Raw genomic sequence first — 18,192 nt, 5'->3', positions numbered from 1 at the left:
CTCTCTCTCTCTCTCTCTCTTTATTGGTGGCTTCCTGTTGGAGCTTTATATAGGTTTGGGGATCCGTCCACAGCTGGAACCTCCCCAGTGTCTTGAGCTATTTCTTTTGCACATTATTCTGGGTAGTAATTTGCATTTCTTCAGCTTTCTGAAAGTTAGAGAGGGAAGCAGAAATGGCTTAAGCCCTTGGGGAGTCTGTCTGCCTCATGACCTAGCTAACATTCTGGGAGGGTCACCTGATGATGCCCGAACTGACTTTATGGGGGCAGAAATTTCCTAAGCTTTCATCCTTATACCTTGATGTAGGAAAGCCAAGATTTTGAACCCAGATCTTCCAGTGAAGTACTTATTTCCAGGATATCCTTCCCATCTTTTCTAAATTCTAACTATTCTTCCGGGCCCAAGGAGTCTACTTATTTCCAGGATATCCTTCCCATCTTTTCTAAATTCTAACTATTCTTCCGGGCCCAAGGAGTCTACTTATTTCCAGGATATCCTTCCCATCTTTTCTAAATTCTAACTATTCTTCAGGGCCCAGGGAGTCTACTTATTTCCAGGATATCCTTCCCATCTTTTCTAAATTCTAACTATTCTTCAGGGCCCAGGGAGTCTACTTATTTCCAGGATATCCTTCCCATCTTTTCTAAATTCTAACTATTCTTCCGGGCCCAAGGAGTCTACTTATTTCCAGGATATCCTTCCCATCTTTTCTAAATTCTAACTATTCTTCCGGGCCCAAGGAGTCTACTTATTTCCAGGATATCCTTCCCATCTTTTCTAAATTCTAACTATTCTTCAGGGCCCAAGGAGTCTACTTATTTCCAGGATATCCTTCCCATCTTTTCTAAATTCTAACTATTCTTCAGGGCCCAAGGAGTCTACTTATTTCCAGGATATCCTTCCCATCTTTTCTAAATTCTAACTATTCTTCAGGGCCCAGGGAGCCTCCTGAATTGGAAAGAGAATTAGACTGAGAACCAGGAGACAGAGGCTCTAATCTGGACCCTGCCACTGACTATGTGATTTGGTCTCTAGGTCTGCTTTCTCCATTTGTCAATATTAGAGTTGGACTCTCTGTCTCTGGTCCTATCCAGCGCTTTTTCTGCTATACCTTCCTGCTACCCTTGGAGGATGTAGTGAGAGCATCTTGAAAGGTTTGGGAATTACCAATGAGTGCAGGAAGTTTCTAGACTCCTTCAGAAATAGATTTGGAAAAAATCATCCAGATCCCTCTGGCCTCCTAGATAGAATGGACCTGATACTGCCCACTGCCTCAGAGGTGGAGTGGAGAGGAATCTCCTTGCTCTCTTGGGCTGACTGTTGTGACTCTTTCTGAGATTCTGGAGTCTTTCCCTTTACTAATCAGAGACTCAGAGTCTCTTGAGGCCTCAGTTTCCTTATCCAAAAAAAGTCAAAATTGTCCCCACAATAGCTGGTCTATATCCTATCCACCTGGATAGGGTGGAGAATATTGTAATGATCAAGAAAGATAATAGTTGGAGAGAGTACTTTGAAACATAAAATATTCTAGGTGAATGTCCGGCAGCTTCAGTGAGGTGGCATTTGTTTTTCAAAGCAGCCTATCAAGGTGGGCCTAGATGAGGGAATTGAGGCATGTATAGGGGAAATGACTCACTGGGGTTAGATCGGCTTTCACTTATATTCAACTGGGTCTCACTCAACAAGACCTAAAGCGATAGATATAAACGTTTATGGCTTTGGGCATGGGGCAGAGAATCAATAACAGGTGTGCCTATGCCCTATTCCTGTTCCTCCTCCCTTTAGTCTGACTTTTCCTCTTCTCCCTTATAAATGAGTCATAGCGTTAGAGCTAATGGGTTGAGGTCTCAGTTTCCCATTGCTAGAATCGGCCGGCAGATTTGTTGCCCCAGGGGCACAAGACCGAGGATCGCTACAGGCCCCTGAGGCCCCAGGGCAGCGGCATGGGAAGGGACGCCTCACCGTCCCTAACCGCAGTGGCCTATGGCCTACATTCTCCCTCTCTCTCCCTTTTACTCCAGAGCAAGGCATCACACTGCAGGGAAGGGGTGAGCCTGTTGCTAGGGAACGGGATTTGGACACAATATCAGCTGAGTCCCATTCACAGGGGCCTTTCATTGGCAGCCTGGCTTCCCTGGGAGGTAAGATTCCAGAAGGCCTTTACTCTGTGTTGGAATGTGACTGGCATGGAGGGAAGGGCCTAGAGGGGGAGGTCAGAAGCCAGGCAGAGTGGGGAATCGGGGGCGTCTGTCTCTATTATCCCATCAGTTCTGTGGATGTGTTACTGCTTTATTCTTCTGCCTCCCCAAGTTGGGAAGACTTTTTTGTAAATCCTTACTTTCTGTCTCAGAATGGATACTCAGTATTGGTTCCAAGGCAGAAGAGCAGTAAGGACTAGGCAGTGAGGGTTAAGTGACTTGTCCAAGGTCACACAGTTAGGAAGTATCCTTTGAGGTCAAATTTGAACCCAGGTCCTCCAAACTCTAGACCTGTCTCTTTCTCTTCTGTGTTACCTGGCTGACCCCATCCAATACCTTCTAGCCTCCTGGCTGGAACCCACAGGACTTTAATATGAATTTTATTTTATTGATTAAGAAAAATTTTTCCATGGTTACATGATTCATGTTAATCCCCTCACCCCCCCCCCCCCCATAAGCCAATGCAAAATTCTGTCCTCAGGACTCTAGAGATAGTTTTAAGGGATGTTGGCAAACATCTAATCCAGCCTTTCTTTAAATAGATGGGGTATCTGAGTCCCGTATTAGGGAAATGACTTGCCTAGGATTCTACAGGTAATATTGGGGATCTGGACGTATATCCTCTAAGTCCAGATCCAAGATCCTTGGGCACTCTCTGCCTGCAGCTTTTCCAGCTCTTCCACCCAGCTCTTCCTTCTCTGACAGACTCTTCCGTCAGTTCTGACCTTTCTCCCTGGATCTGCCACGGGACTTTGTTTTACACCTGTCTGATACACTTAACATGTAATGTTATATGCGTTATGGTTATCAGCGTTTGTACCTTTATGACACTAAGAATCTGGGAGGGGGAGGAGGGGCAGAGACTGTCTTGTTTAAACTCTTTCATCACCTCCTGCCTAATATAGCACTTTGCACATAGTAGGCATTTATGAAATGTTAAATGAGTGGGTGCAGAAGAGTTTTCAGGAAAATAAGTAAATAAAGGCAGCATCCCAGCTGACCTGTGTCAGTTTAGCAAAGAAAACCAGCATTTTCCACGTCATCCCAGCCAGCACTGTCCTCCCAGATCCCAAAAGGAAACCTAAAAAGCCCCTCCCTCCCCCAAAACTCATATTAAGTGTATGGAAGCAGGGAAGGGGAGTTGACTCAAAGGATCTTTCTAGTAAGCGAATTAAATGGGGGGACAAACCCTGTATTAAGTACTTACTTTGTGCCTTCAAGCACCATGCTAAGTACTGGGGACACAAATAGAGAGGGCACCCCATGATTCACAGCCTGGCCCAGGCCATCCAACAAAACATGAAATGAGATCTGGATATGCCTAGAGAAGAATTTCTTAACCTGGGATCTGTACATTAAAAAAATTTTTTTGATAACTTTATTTCAATATAATTGGTTTCCTTTGTAATACTATGTATTTTATGCATTTAAAAACCTGATTCTGGGAAGGGATCTTATAGGTCGCACCACCTTTACAAAGGACTGTGGAAGGAAGGAAGGAAGGAAGGAAGGAAGGAAGGAAGGAAGGAAGGAAGGAAGGAAGGAAGGAAGGAAGGACTGACACTTCAGGTTTAGCAAAATAAATAGAAAAGGTTAGAGGACAGGTGGGTAGCTCAGTGGATTGAGAGCCAGGCCTAGGGATGGGAAGTCCTAGGTTCAAATCTGACCTCAGACACTTCCTAGCTGTGTGACCCTGGGCAAGTCACTTGACCCCCATTGCCTAGCCCTTACCACTCTTCTGCCTTGGAGCCAATACACAGTATTGACTCCAAGATGGAAGGTAAGAGTTTAAAATAATAATAATAAATAGAAAAGGGTATGTGAGGTGGAATCTTGGAGTTGTTTTAATTTGCATTTCTCTGATTATTAATGATTTGGAGGATGTTTTTTTTCATATAGCTATTGATAGTTTTTATTTCTTCTTTTGGAAACTCCTGTTCATATTCTTTGACCACCTATCTGGTGGAGACTCTTGCTCACTTTTTAAAAACACGTATAAACTTTAATTTATGTATATACATCATCCTTTTCAGTCTTTGGTTTGCATGTTCATGCTACCAGGGTACACAGTCTCTTATGCTCAGTTCCAAATAAAGAGATTTTAAATTCTGTAACAACAACAACAACAACAACAAAAAATCCCTTCACTTCCAGCCCTGAACAAAGGACAGCTGATGTTTTCCTTCCCTCCTGTGTTTCTGCCTCTCCTATGAGCTTTGATATTACCTTCAAGATATCTCTGATTGTCCCTGGCCAAAGACTGTCAGGAGGCACAGGGAACACACAAACATTTATTGCGTGTCTGCTATGTACCAACCACTTAAGTGCTTGAGAATATGATCTTCTCTGATGCGCATAACAACCCTGGGAAGTAGGTGGTATTATGTCCTCATTTTACAGATGAGGAAATTAAGGCAAACAGGGCTTAGTGACTTTGCCCAGGATCACAGAGCTAGGAAGTGTCTGAAGTGAAATTTGAACTTGGGTCTTCCTGACCCTGGGCCCAGTGCTTTATCCATTGAGCTTAGTCCAGGGTCATATATTGCTTGTATTTGTCTTCCAGTCAGAGGAAAGTTGCCTCTGGTCAGGGAAGGATGAGTGAAGGATGGGCAACTGGGATGCTGTGAGCAGTGTCTTTGCCTCCCTCCTCCCCTACTTCTGTGGTGCAAGTGACATAGGTGATATTTTAGAGGTTAGGACATGAGCTCTCGGGACTGTGAAGGGGCGCAGGCCTTTGAGATCATCTAGTCCAATCCCTTCACTTGCAGATAAGGAAACTGAAGCCCAGGGAGTAACATGTCCAAGGTCACACCAATAGTAAGTAGTAGAAATGGAATCCAAGCTAGGGCCTAGGTCATTTAAGGTCCATTTTATAGAAGGGAAAATTGAGACCCAGGGAAGAGAAATGAATTGTCCAAGGTCACACAGAAAGTTCATTTAAATTCTACATACATTTACTAATTATCTATTATAGGCAAGGGATACTGCCAGGTGCTGGGTATGCAAAAATGAAAATTAAGATCTCTGGCCTAAAATAATTTATAGTTTGTTAGAATTGGTGGAAGGTTCAGCTGAATGTCTCAGTGGATAGAGAGCCAGACCTGGAGACATTGTGGTCTCAGATACTTCCTAACTGTGTGACCCTGGGGAAGTCACTCAACCCCAGTTGCCTATAGCCCTTTCCTGCTCTTCTGCCTTAGAACTGATACTTAGAATAAATTCTAAGGCAGAAGGTAAGGGTTTTAAACAACAACAAAAAAAGGATGTTAGGGAAGTGGAATATGCCTTGTGTGTAATGATATGAAAGATACAAGGAGGAGTGTGGTTGAAAGGGGAAGCCAGGTTGGAGGGAGGAGAAAAATCTGGAAAAGCTTCTTGGAGGAAGTGGCATGTGAATTGAGTTAGTGGTTGGAAGAGAAAAGCTAAAACAAACAGAGCTGAACTTGGCTCAAAGACCGTCCAGGTTTCCCATTTGAGATCCCTGGGAAAGATAACTCTCTGTTTTAGAACCCAAATATGTTTCCCAGTTCCCTGGCCTGTTTGCTCTGGAAACAGAGACCTCAGAGAGACTAGATCTGCCTTATCACCTTCTTAAACAAATGCTTTCTTTCATCCTTTTAAAATAAATAACTAAATTTCACCCTGTATCACCCTCTTTCTCCTCTCTCCCAAAAAGCTATCCCTTATTTTAAAGTTTTAAGGAAAAAGATTATATCTATCTATAATGCACATTTATAAAACTAATAAAAAAAGAACTTTTTTTGTATATTTTTATTTTTTTTACCAATTAAATGTAATAATTTCCAATTTCCACACAAGTTTTTCTAAATTATATGATGGAACTTAGCTCCCTCCCTCTCTTCCCTGCCCCCTCCTAGTACAGGCAGGCGATTTGATTCGGGTAATACATATATTATCACACAAAACATATTTATATATTATTCATTTTGGTAAGCAAATAATCTTATAAAATCAAAATCCCAAAACATAAACCCAGATGAACAAGTGAGAAATTTTCTGCTTTTATCTGTATTCTAACTCCAGCAGTTCTTTGGAGGTGGAGAGCAATCGTTGTCTTAAATCCCTTAGCATTGTCCTAGATCATTTTATTGCCAATAATTATCACAGTTGCTCATTCCACAATATTGGTGAAGAACAATTTAACACATTTATCAATACATTTTTAAAAATCTTATATGCTACAGCATTTCCCCCCTGCCCTCTGAAAAGGAGTGGGGTGGGGGGAAAGGCATCTTCCCATACCTCTTTAGGACCTGTTTGTAATTTTACTATTTTTCTAAACCCTTACCTTCTGTCTTAGAATTGTATTCATAGTACAACTGCTTGATCACATGGTCGATGGGGATATGACTGGGGATGTAGATTCTAAACAACCACCCTAGTGCAAATATCAATAATATGGAAATAGTTCTTGATTAATGACACATGTAAAACCCAGTGGAATTGTGCATTGGCTATGGGCAGGAGGAGAGGAAAAGTTAATGAATCATGTAACCATGGAAAAATATTCTAAATTAATTAATTAAATAACATTTTTCAATTAAAAAAAAGAATTGATTCATAGTATTGGTTCTAATACAGAAGAGCAGTAAAGACTAAGCAATTAGGGTTAAGCGACTTGTCTAGGATCAGTAGAAAGTGTCTGAGGTCCCATTTGAACCCAGGTCCTACTGATTCCAAACCTGGCCCTCTATCTATTGAAATATTTTTTGTTGTTGTTCTTGCTTGATTTGTGGTAATGGTTCATTCCACCTACATTATTGTAGCCAATTGTATATGTTGTTCTTCTTGACTCTGCTTATTTCATTCTGTATCAATTCATGTAAATCTTTCCATACTTCTCTGTATTTATCTTGCTTCTCATTCTTTCAGCACAGTAATATTCCTTTACATTCACGAATCACAGTTTGTTTGCTCTTTCCCCAGTTATTGGGCACCCGCTTTTATAAGCAAGTGTTCTTGATTGTATTGTGACAAGGAAATCACTTTAAAAGACTAATATATATTAATTTAAGGTCGCCAAGGAATTCAGCTATGTAATTCCTAAATGAAAACTCAAGTCAGCAGTCAACCTTTTATAGAGTTTAATTACAAACAGGATGAAGAAAGGTATTAGAGATAGAGAGAGAGAGAGGGAGAAAGAAAGGGGAGAGAAGGGAATAGGGCTTAAATACCCCTTCTGTTAGGCTGGGCCAAAAGGCCCAAGCCCTTAGATAGCTGAGGCAAAGAAAGGAGATCAGTCCCTATTACTCACGTGACCAAAATGGAGAAACAGTCTCAGGGGCCTTCACCTCCAGCTTCCTTCAGAGCCAGCACAACCTCTCAGAGCCAAAACCTCTCCAACCAACCCCCCTGGTCCTCAGACCCCTCTATCTTTAAGGAAACCATCCAAGTTCCCTCTCCTCAGTTCTCACATCTACCAATCACTGTCCATGTCTTCCCTGTGCCAATGGTGGCTCTACCTTAACCCAGGACCGCCCAGAGGTCTGTGGCTTTGCACATGTCTGTTGAAGGTCATATTCTCAAATAATTAAATCTTGATCTTTTGCTACAGCCCTTCCTAAATCCTGTTACCCTCAGTAGGGTAGAGATTTGAATAATTAAATTTTGATCTATGCTGCAGCCCTTCCTAAATCCTGTTAGGACTGAGTGGGGTGGAGATTGTAATTTCCAAGACCTGGTTCTGTCATTCCAAGTATCTCTATTGTATCAATTCTAAAATCAATCATGACTCAAAGAAATTCCTGTTCTATGCTTAAGCATAGGTCAAAGCCCTTTCCATTGTTCAGCAAAAGGTTTCTGTCCTAAAGTAATCTTAAGAAGGAAAGAGAAGGAACCTCCCATGCCAATGGGGTTCACATTCCAATAGACTATCAGTAAGAAATTTTCCAAGTATGAAATTTCCCAATGGTGAAATTTCCAACATTTATAAGTCTAAGAAATTTTGAGGTTTACAGTATCTAGAGTTGTGTCCTGCTTCTGCTTTGCATGAACCTGAACCAGGACCCATGAGGCCAGCTGCTTCCTAAGGGATAGAATCAGTAGTAAGCAGCTTTCAGACTGCCAGCCCAATGATGGGCTCTCTCTGTCTCTCTCTGGGTCTGCCTCTGCCTCTGTCTCTGTCTCTCTGTCTCTCTCTGTCTCTCTCTCTCTCTGTCTCTGCCTCTGTCTTTGTCTCTGTCTCTCTTTCTCTCTGTGTGTCTCTGTCTCTCTGTGTCTCTGTCTCTCTGTCTGTCTGTGTCTGTCTCTCTCTGTCTCTCTGTCTGTCTGTCTGTCTCTCTCTGTGTCTCTCTCTCTCTGTCTCTGTCTCTCTCTCTGTCTTTCTGTCTCTGACTCTGTCTCTCTCTGTCTCTCTGTCTCTCTCAGTAGCTTCATCTACTGGAAGGAAGGTGGGTTGCCATGACAACCTTGAAAACACAACCTCACTTCTCCAGCCTCAAGGCTCCTATCTCTGATGGAGTCATTTTGGTGGTTTGGGGTCAGAAGGGTTTGTGGCTTGTGTGATAGATACACATAACCCCTGCCCCTCCGTGGAGAATTTTTTTAATCCCCTCTGCCTTAGCTCCCAGTTCTCTGACCAAGGCGACCCTCTCTGCCTTCCACCCCCTCACTGTCCCTGGCTGGTTTGTTCCTCACCTTCACTAAGCCCTTCCCTAGGAAGTGAGATAGGAGGTGTGTCAGTAGAGGCTGAGTCAGAGACTGAGTATCCTGAGAAACAGGGGGATGCCTTATTACAGAACCATCTGATCTCGGAGACCTTTTAGCTCTTCAGTTTTGATGAGTTGGTCTTGGGACCTCTTCACACTCTTAAAAATTATTGAAGACTTCAAAGAGCTTTTATTTATGTCCACTATGTCTGTTTAAAAAAAAACAAACAACTCTTACGTTCCATCTTAGAATCAATACTAAGGATTGGTCTTAAGGGCAAAAGAGTGGTAAAGGATAGGCAATTGGGATGAAGTGACTTGCTCAGGGTCATACAGCCAGAAAGTGTCTGAGGCCAGATTTTAGCCCAGTACTTCCTATCTCTAGGCCTCATTCTCAATCCACTGAGTCACTTAGCTGCCTCCCAGTTATATGTATTAATATTTACAGCATTAAACACAAAAATGATCATTTTAAGAATATTAATTCATTAAAAATAACCATCAAACGAGGTTCGATGGGTATATGATTGGGGATTTGGACTTTAAAAGATCACTCTTGCAAATATTAATAATATGGGAATAGGTTTTGAGCAACAATACCTGGATAACCTAGTGGAATTGCTCATCAGTTCTGGGAAAGGGGACGGAAGAGGAGTGGGGAAAATCATGAATCCTTTAACCATGGAAAAATATTCTAAATAAATAGAAATTAAAAAGTAATAATCAATCAAATAAATACAAATTAATAATTTTTTTAAACCCTTACCTTCTGTCTTGGAATCAATACTGTGTATTGGTTCCAAGGCAGAAGAGTGGAAAGGGCTAGGCAATGGGGGTCAAGTGACTTGCCCAGAGTCACACAGCTAGGAAGTGTCTGAGGCCAGATTTGAACCTAGGACCTCCCATCTCTAGGCCTGGCTCTCAATCCACTGAGCTACTCAGCTGCCCCCCAAAAGTAATAATCTTGTTAAATGTTAACATTTTTATAAAAAATAATTATTTTCCAAGACAAAAAAATTTTTAGTGAAAAGAGTGATTGTTTTACATTTTCCCCCCAAATCTCTTTAATGTCTGTCTTAACAGATAACTGGATTCCATATCTGCTTCTGCATTCACTTTGTTGTGATACTGTTTTGGTTGCCATATATAAAGAATATCTAGTCTCATGTAGATATGTAGTTGGAAAAAAGGGGGGAGTCTTTTAATAAGCAAATAACATCTTAGTACTGTGACAAAAAATCATGTTGAAGTCGAGGACTCCCTGGAAGCGCCTTGGGGATGTTCAGATGTCCTAGGACAGCCCTTTTAGAGCCATTGCTGCAGGGCATTTGGAGGCTTCTGAATTCCAAGTGGAATACCACCTCCCAAAGCCAGCCAGGCCCCTCTGCAGGTAGCCCAGTCTCACCCCTGGATCCACACTAAGGCAGATACTTGACAGGGTCTCCCCGAGGGAGACACGAGGCTGGGGCTGGGAACCCTTCAGTGAGCCACGTTGTTTATGCTCAGGTTGACTCAACCTGAGGTTGGGTGACTCGGGGGACAAGGGTGTAAGGAAAGTCATTAGCTAAGTGATGTATGGAATCTCGGGTGGGGCATGTGGGGATTTAGGGTTCCATGTGTTTTCTTGCTCAGCAGGAAAGAGCCTATCTTGGGCTCAGTGTCAGGGATCTTGGAGGGAAAAGGGATATTGAATATGTCTGGCACATCTGCCACCCCCAAATATCCCTACATTAAAAATGAAACTTACTGAGAGCTAGGCTTGGAGATGGGAGGATCCCAGGTTCAAATCTAGCCTCACACACTTCCTAGCAGTGTGACCCTGGACAAGTCACTTAGCCCCATTGCCCAGCCCTTACTGCTCTTCTGCCTTGGAACCAATACACAGTACTGATTCTGAGAGGGAAGTTAAGGGTTTAAGAAAACATGAGGCGGGGAGGGAAGGGGAGTCGGACGCTCTCCAAGTTTCCTTCTAGCTCTGAAGGTCTGATCTGCAGGCTGAGCTCTTGCTTTTCTCATCACTTGACTGTCCTACCTGCCCCCGGTTGCACTGTGCGAAGGAAGATCTGGTGACAATAACAGGACGCCCCCCTGGCCCTGTGTCTTCCTGACCTGTCAAGGACATCCTGGCTGTGGGAGTTGAAGGACAGAGAAGCGTGGGATAATGCCTGCCGTGGAGCCTGGATGCGCCTCGCTCCCTGCAGGGGGGGCGAGGGCCCTTTGGCCCCAGGTCACACATGGGAAGGCCGGGAGCCTCCCTGGCAGAGACCGCAGGAAAGAATCCTGGGCTCCAGGGAAAGCTCTCGGGAGAGGAGCCCACCTGGAGGCTGAAGTGGTTGGCTCTGAGGGTGGGAGGGACAGTTCCTTGAGAACAAAGAGAACCATTTAATTCCCCCCCCCCCTCAGTCCTCCCCTACTGTCTCTAACAATTGGCCAGAATTGGCTGCCTAGGACCTGCTTTCAATGGCAATTCATTTTCTCCGCATCAGCTGTTTACTAGGTCACCCCCCCCCCACTCCTTCCCCTCCCCTGCCCATACTCCCCCCAGTCCTGCCAGAACCCTGTCCCCCCCTCTCCCCCACCACGCTGGGCTCTGATTGGCCAGCCAGACCCCAGGCCCTTGCCATGTGTGGGTGGCACTGGAGAGAACAGTGATACATTGACTCGGGGTTACCCAGGAGCACTGCCCTCTCCCTGCCAGGCAGCACCAGGGCCCTGTTTGTCCCCTCCTGAATCAAGCTTCTCGTTGCAGAGGGTGAGAAAGGGTCAGGCCTCTTTGTGGGCCCTGGGACAGAGGTGGGAGGGAGAAATAGCTTTGGATCCTGCCCCCAGGCAGAGGGGATGGATGCTAAGCTGGGGCCAAGTCTGAGAGGGAGGCCAGGCTGAGGGGAGACCGACAGACGGACGGGCAGCTCCACAGTCACATGACTGCTGTCGGGGAGTTGAGGGGGGCCAGCTGCTGCCTTCCAAGCTGGGGCAGATGGATTATTGGCGAGTGGTCTATTTAGAGCTCCAGCAAGGGGACCTGCCTGCATGGGTAACTCTGGAATGGCAGAGGGAGGGACCAGGCTCCATCCTCTGTGTTTATTAGCCCTATTTAGCTGTGGAAAATGATTTCCCAATCAGTCGATCAATAAAGATCCCGGGAGATGATGTAATGGAAAAAGCACTGTATTTGGAGTTAGAAAACTGGTCTCTTCTCTACCAGCAGCAATGCAATGATCCAGGGCAATTCTGAGGGACTTATGAGAAAGAACACGATCCACATTCAGAGGAAGAACTGTGGGAATAGAAACACAGAAGAAAAACAACTGCCTGATCACATGTGTTGATGAGGATATGACTGGGGTTATAGACCCTAATTGAAAAAAACATCCTAGTGTAAATATCAATAATATGGAAATAGCTTCTGAATAGCACATGTAAAACCCAGTAGAAGGGGCAGCTTGGTGACTCAGTGGATTGAGACTCGGGCCTAGAGATGTGTTCAAATCGGGACTCAGACACATCCTAGCTGTGTGACCCTGGGCAAGTCACTTATCCCCTATTGCCTAGGCCTTACCACTCTTCTGCCTTGAAACCAATACACAGTATTGACTCCAAGACGGAAAGTAACAGTTTAAAAAATAAAACAAAACGGTGTAATTGCTCATTGGCTATGGGAGGGGGTTGGGAGGAGAGGAAGGAAAGAACATGAATCATGTATCCATGGATAAATATTCTAAATTAATTAACAAACTTAAAAATAAAAAAGAAAGAAAGAAAACCTGGTCTCAAATCCCAGCTCTGCCCCTGGTCTGTGGACCAATTCCTTTCCCTCTCTGGGTCTTGATTTCTTCATCTATACATAAAAGCAGTTTGGACTCTATGATCTGAAGCCCATCCATTTAGTCAGTGCAAGCCTTAAGGGTTCTCTGAAGAGCACTTAAATATTTGTTGGGGGGGCGGCAAGGGAAGTGGTCTCCAGCCCTGGCCTGGCCTCCCAGGAGGGAGACAGGAGGCTAAGACATAGTCCCTGTAAATGCCAGCCTTGTTGGGATAAGATCAGCATATGTGTGACAGAGGATAATTACAGGGTACCTGTTGGGATGCTGATGACCAGGGCAAGAGGAGTTAGGAGGAAGGAAAGCTCCCTGTGTGTGACCACTAGGCTACCTTCCCTTGAGCCCCCAAATTAACCCTGGGGCCATTTCTAGCTCTACTGTTCCCTCCCCACCTAAGCTAATACCCCCTTGCCCCTTGGGCTTGTCACCTCCATCTCTGGCAGAAAGACTAGAATGCACTGGGCTTCTGGGAACGTGTCTCTCCGTTCTCTGCCTCAGACTTTCCCAGGTGTCAGTGCCTTGAAACGTGCCAGAGAGGTCTCTGTTCATGCCAGCTAATCAGCAAGCAAATATCCACTCTCCTTGGGCCAGGCAGAATCTGGGCATGGTAAGACGGCATTCCTGGAGAAACTGCTGGCACTGGGTCCCTGTGTCTTCCTCCTCTTGCCTGCCTTTTTCCACCCAGCGTCATCCTATCTCTCAGAGCTGGCACGGGGACCAGGGCTTCCACAGGAAACCCAGAAGGGCAGAGAAGAATGGGGCTGGCTGCTCGGACTCCAGTCTAGAAACGAAAGAGGTTTCGCTCTCATTCCCCCTCCCCCGTGGCCTTTCTTTGGTGACTGAGAAAGTCTGTGAAGTCATAAGACTCGGTGGCGAAGCTGTGTGCTTTCTGTTCTTACAGTAGGGCCCAGGGAGCAGGCACCATTGAGCTCCTGGGCCCCAGCCTTGACCCCTGAGCAGGGGAGTGACGTCTGTGATAGGACGATCGTCCCAGGAAGCATGGAAGCTATTTCAACACAAATTTTAAAAAATCCTTACCTTCTGTCTTAAAAAAAAAAATACCTTACCTTCCTCCTTAGAATCAATACTGCATAGAAAAATGGTAAGGGCTAGACAATGGGGCTTAAGGGACTTGCCCAGGGTCACACAGCTAGGAAGTATCTGAGGTCATATTGGAACCCAGAACCTCCCATCTCTAGGCCTGACTCTAAATCCCCTGGGCCACCCAGTTGCCCCCCTTCTGTCTTAAAATTGATATCAAGTATTGCATCTAAGGCAGAAGAAGAGAGGTAAGGGCTAGGCAGCTGGGGTGAAGTGAAATGCCTGAGATCACAGAGCCAGGAATTTGAACCCAGAACCTCCCATCTCCAGGCCTGGTACTCTATCCACTGGGCAACCTGGCTGCTTAAAGGTATTTAGAATTCTAATACCTTCTTCTAAAGATATGCTTTGCTGCCTAAATAATTGACAGGTTGGTGGTTCCTGGTTGGTTCAGTTCCACAAAAAGGGCTCTGTACTAGGGACATCCCTTACCGCTGTGAGCTTGCAGTCAAGCCAGGGAGATGGAGCCACTTATCCGATAACATCCCACAAGGATAAAATGCAGCAAGCGTCCTTTCCAAGGGCCACGAGAAGTTAGAGGGCTCCTCCGGCCGAAGGGATGGGACAGGATTTCACCAAGCGTAAGAGGGGATGGAGATTAGAAGTGGCAGGTGGCAGGAGGGAGGAAGGCTTGGGCCAGAAAACACTGGCACGATGCCCGGCACGGAATAAGTGCTTAGTGTTTGTTGATGGATCCTAGCAGCCCCGTGCTGTTTTGGGGCACCTTCTCTCTTTGCCTCCCAAGGTTTCATCTTGTTTCTGTTCTAATTTGATGGGTTTGTTTCTGTTCTTTGGGGTCAAGGGGAATTCCCTTCCCGGTTGGCTTGGGTATTACCGAAGGGCTAGAGGGTGTATTTGGGGACTTCTGCTTTGTGGTTTCCTTGTGAATTTGAAAGCCCTCAGGTTGCTTTTCGGTTCCTGTGAGGAGAGGAAGGTGTGGGGTGAAGAGGGGATAAATGTTATTTCTGTGGTTTTTCCTTCATTAACAGCCTGGGGAGGTGGGGGGGGGGGGGAGGAGAAGAAGGATATTAAGGGAAATGTGGTCCGAATGGAGCCTAGCCAGAGGTGGGCTCAGATCCCAGAGGAAATGCCTTTCCTGAGGAAGGCTTCTAAGGGGCTGCCCTGAGAGGTGGGGACCCTCAGGAGTAAGGCAGATTCACAGGTCTGGGGGCCCATGACTTCTACCCTGTTCTCCTCCCCAGAGGGCCCAGCCTGTCAGGGAGCCGAGGCCCTGGCTTTCTAGGCTCTTCCCGAAGCCCTGGCCCCCGGGTCCCTGATCCCGTGGGCCCTCCTGGGAGGGCTCCATCTGCCCCGCCTCTCCTCTCTTCCCCTCGTGGGTGGTACTCTGCTTTCCCACCCCTCTCCCTCTCCACTGCTAGTAAAAAAGTTGTTGGAGGGAGGGAGAATCTCAGAACATCCCGACCAGTCCAAGGACACCTTGGAAGGGAAAGTGCTTGAGGAAGGCCTGGCTTCAGGCCCAAACAGGCCAGGGAGCCAGAGAAAGTCCCTGCATGCCCCACCCTCACCCCCCCATTCCCAGGAAGGGAAGCTGTCTCTTTTTCCATAGATAAGAATGTTTCCCGTTCTGTACTGTCTGTGAGCTCCTCTTGTCCCTTCCCTACCCTCAAGCTGCTGCCTTGGCTCCTGGAATGTCATTCATCCACATTAAGCACCTACTACATGTCAGGCACTGTGCAGGGGGGGGGGAAGGGGCGGACATAAATACAAAGAAGAGTTTCTCTGCTTGCCACACTCCAGAAGTCCCCTCCCCACCACCGCGTCTCTAGAAGGGGAATTTCTGCTGTTACCCAAGAAGGCATATGAGCATGAATGAGCCGTGATCAGGAAGGAAGTCTCCAGCGAGGCCGCTCTGGGCAGCTCCAGGGACACGTGCTGCTGAATTTGAGGGGCAGACGCAGGGCAGAGGCCTCTTAGGGGAGAACCTTAAAGACAGACAGCACAGCTGGCCTGCAAGCTTGAACCTGGGGACGGCTTTAGTAGTCTGAATAGAGCAGAAAGAGGCCTACGAGGCTAGAGAACTGGATTTGAAACCCACAGTGGAAGCCCTGTGCAACCAACCCTAGGCATGGCAGTGCCCTCTCTCTTGCCTCAGTTTCTCCAGAGTGAGGAAGCTGAGCTGGACAATTTTAGTTAATCTCGTCTAGCTCTGGTAGCATATACCTTTTAATTCAGGCATTTATCAAGCACCTGCTATACCAGTTATTGTTGAATCATTTTAGTTGTGTCGGACTCCATTTGGGGTTTTCTTGGCAAAGTTACCAGAATGGTTTGTCATTTCCTTCTCCAGCTCATTTGACAGATGAGGAAACCGAGGCCAACAGGGTCAAGTAACCTGCCTAGGGTCATATAGCCAGCAATTGTCTGAGTCTGGATTTGAACTCTGGTCTTCTTGACTCCAGACCCAATACTATCCGTGCATTACCTAGCTGCCCGATTCTATAACAAGCACTGTACTAAACACTGAGGATAAAAATAAAGACAAAAGACAGTTCTGCTCTCAAGGAGCTCACAGTCTAAGGGGAAGGCCATAGACGGATAGCAATTCACAGATAAGCTATACATAAAAGAAGTTGGATATAAATCAACAGAGCCAAGAAAAGCACTGGCATTAAAGGGTAATCCCCAAAGGCTTCTGCCTTCTTGAAATATGAGATTTTAGCTGGGACTTGAAGGAAGCTGGGGAAGCCTGGAAATGGAAAAGATGAGGGGGAACTTTACAAGGAAAGAGGACAGTCATTGAATATGCTGGAGTTGGAGATAGAATATCTTGTGCAGAGAACAATGAGGAGGATCTCAGGAGGATCATCACCGGATCTCAGAAAAAGTAGTCATATTTTCTTTTTGCCAACCTGTGACTGACTTCCAGACCCTCCACCAGCTCCTCATCCTTTTTTAGGTGATTCCTTCCTTCCTTCCTTCCTTCCTTCCTTCCTTCCTTCCTTCCTTCCTTCCTTCCTTCCTTCCTTCCTTCTTAGTATCAATTCTAAGGCAGATCAGTAAAAGCTAGGCAATCAGGGTTAGGTGACTTTCCCAGAATCACACAGCTAAGAAGTATCTGAGGTCACATTTGAACCCACAACCTCCCATGTCTAGACCTGGCTCTCTATCTACTCATCTACTCAGCCACCCAGCTGCCTGCCCTCAGCCTGCAACTATTTAAAGGGGAAGGGAACATGCATCTTTTTTTTTCTGATTAATTCACTTTGTATTTATTTATTTTTAAATTTCCATATTGTTCATTTATATAAGTGAATAATCTTATAAACCCAAATAAAGAAATTAAAAATAATTTACTTTCATCTTCATTCCTACTCTATCAGTTCTTTCTCTGGAAGTACATAGCATCTATTAAGAACCTTCTATGTGCCAGGCACTATATTAAGCATTTCCCAAATATTACCTCATTTGATCCTCACAACAACCCTGGGAGTTAGATGCTATTATTATCCTCATTTTATAGTTGAAGAAACTGAGGTGAACAGAAATGAAGTGACTTGCTCAGTCACCCAGCTAATAAATATCTGAGGCTGGATTTGAACTGAGATCTTCTTGAATTTAAAGCCAGAGCCCTATCCACTGCACAATTTACTTTTTTCTGTACTCAGGAGCTAAACAACATTTTCACACCTTTCATACTGCTCCCCTTTATACATACTCTACATTCTAGTCAATCTAGCCTATTAGGTATTCCCTCAAACTGTCCATTCCATTTCCTGTCCTTCATGTCTGGAGTATTCTTTCCTCTTCAGTTATTAGAATCCTTAGCTTCCTTCTGGGCTTAGCTTGGGAGCCACCCTGTTTTGTGAAGCCTTCCTGCTTTATATATTTACTTATCTGTATCCAGAAAATACTCCCTTCCCCAAATGCAAATTCCTGGAGGACAAATTCATCTTCTGGCTTAATATGTTGGTTGAATCGAATGATTAAGTACATAAACTGCTTTGTCAATCCTAGAGCCACCTATAACCAAGCTGCCCTGTATTGCCTTTTCCCTGCGTGGGGTTCTCATCTCCCCAGCTAGATTATAAACTCTGAGATGGTAAGGATTGTGTGTTCCATTGCCACCTCCCAGGATCTCTGGCAGGGCTAGCTAGGCAGCCCCTGCTCTCTAAGAGGATTCATGGTATGGGTAGTAGAGTCCAGAGAACCCAGGCAAGTGTCTTCCACATACTAAGCTGACTCCACACTGGGAATAGGGAAACAGAGGCAAGCTTGGGCATGGAGTGAGTCCCTGGGGGGCAGATGGAGGGCTTTCCTTTTGGGTTGGCACTCAGGTGACTTACTGGGATCATGATGCATGAATATCAGAGTTCCCTATGGTGGCCCTAAAAGAAGGAGTTTGGGTCTTGGGGCATGCCTGTCTTCCTGATTTCTGTGAAATTT

The 18,192-nt window shown here is 45.3% G+C and overlaps 1 protein-coding gene across 11 annotated transcripts in view; it reads left to right on the top strand.

Annotated features, from left to right (window-relative positions):
• Positions 1-18,192, top strand: part of RALGDS (ral guanine nucleotide dissociation stimulator) — a 99,196-nt gene that overhangs the window by 61,508 nt on the left and 19,496 nt on the right. Inside the window, exon 1 of one of the 11 annotated variants that reach the window (XM_016422870.2) lies at positions 1,719-2,141. The exons of the other annotated variants lie outside the window; for them this stretch is intronic. Within the exon in view, the coding sequence (XP_016278356.1) occupies positions 1,944-2,141 (198 nt within the window). The 5' untranslated portion in view covers positions 1,719-1,943. Of the gene's footprint in view, positions 1-1,718; positions 2,142-18,192 lie in introns of those variants that run through there. 11 annotated transcript variants of the gene reach the window in all.

The sequence above is a fragment of the Monodelphis domestica genome, chromosome 1 (assembly GCF_027887165.1).
Source record: "Monodelphis domestica isolate mMonDom1 chromosome 1, mMonDom1.pri, whole genome shotgun sequence".
NCBI classification, from domain to species: domain Eukaryota; kingdom Metazoa; phylum Chordata; class Mammalia; order Didelphimorphia; family Didelphidae; genus Monodelphis; species Monodelphis domestica.
This window is presented reverse-complemented; position numbering and strand designations above follow the sequence as displayed.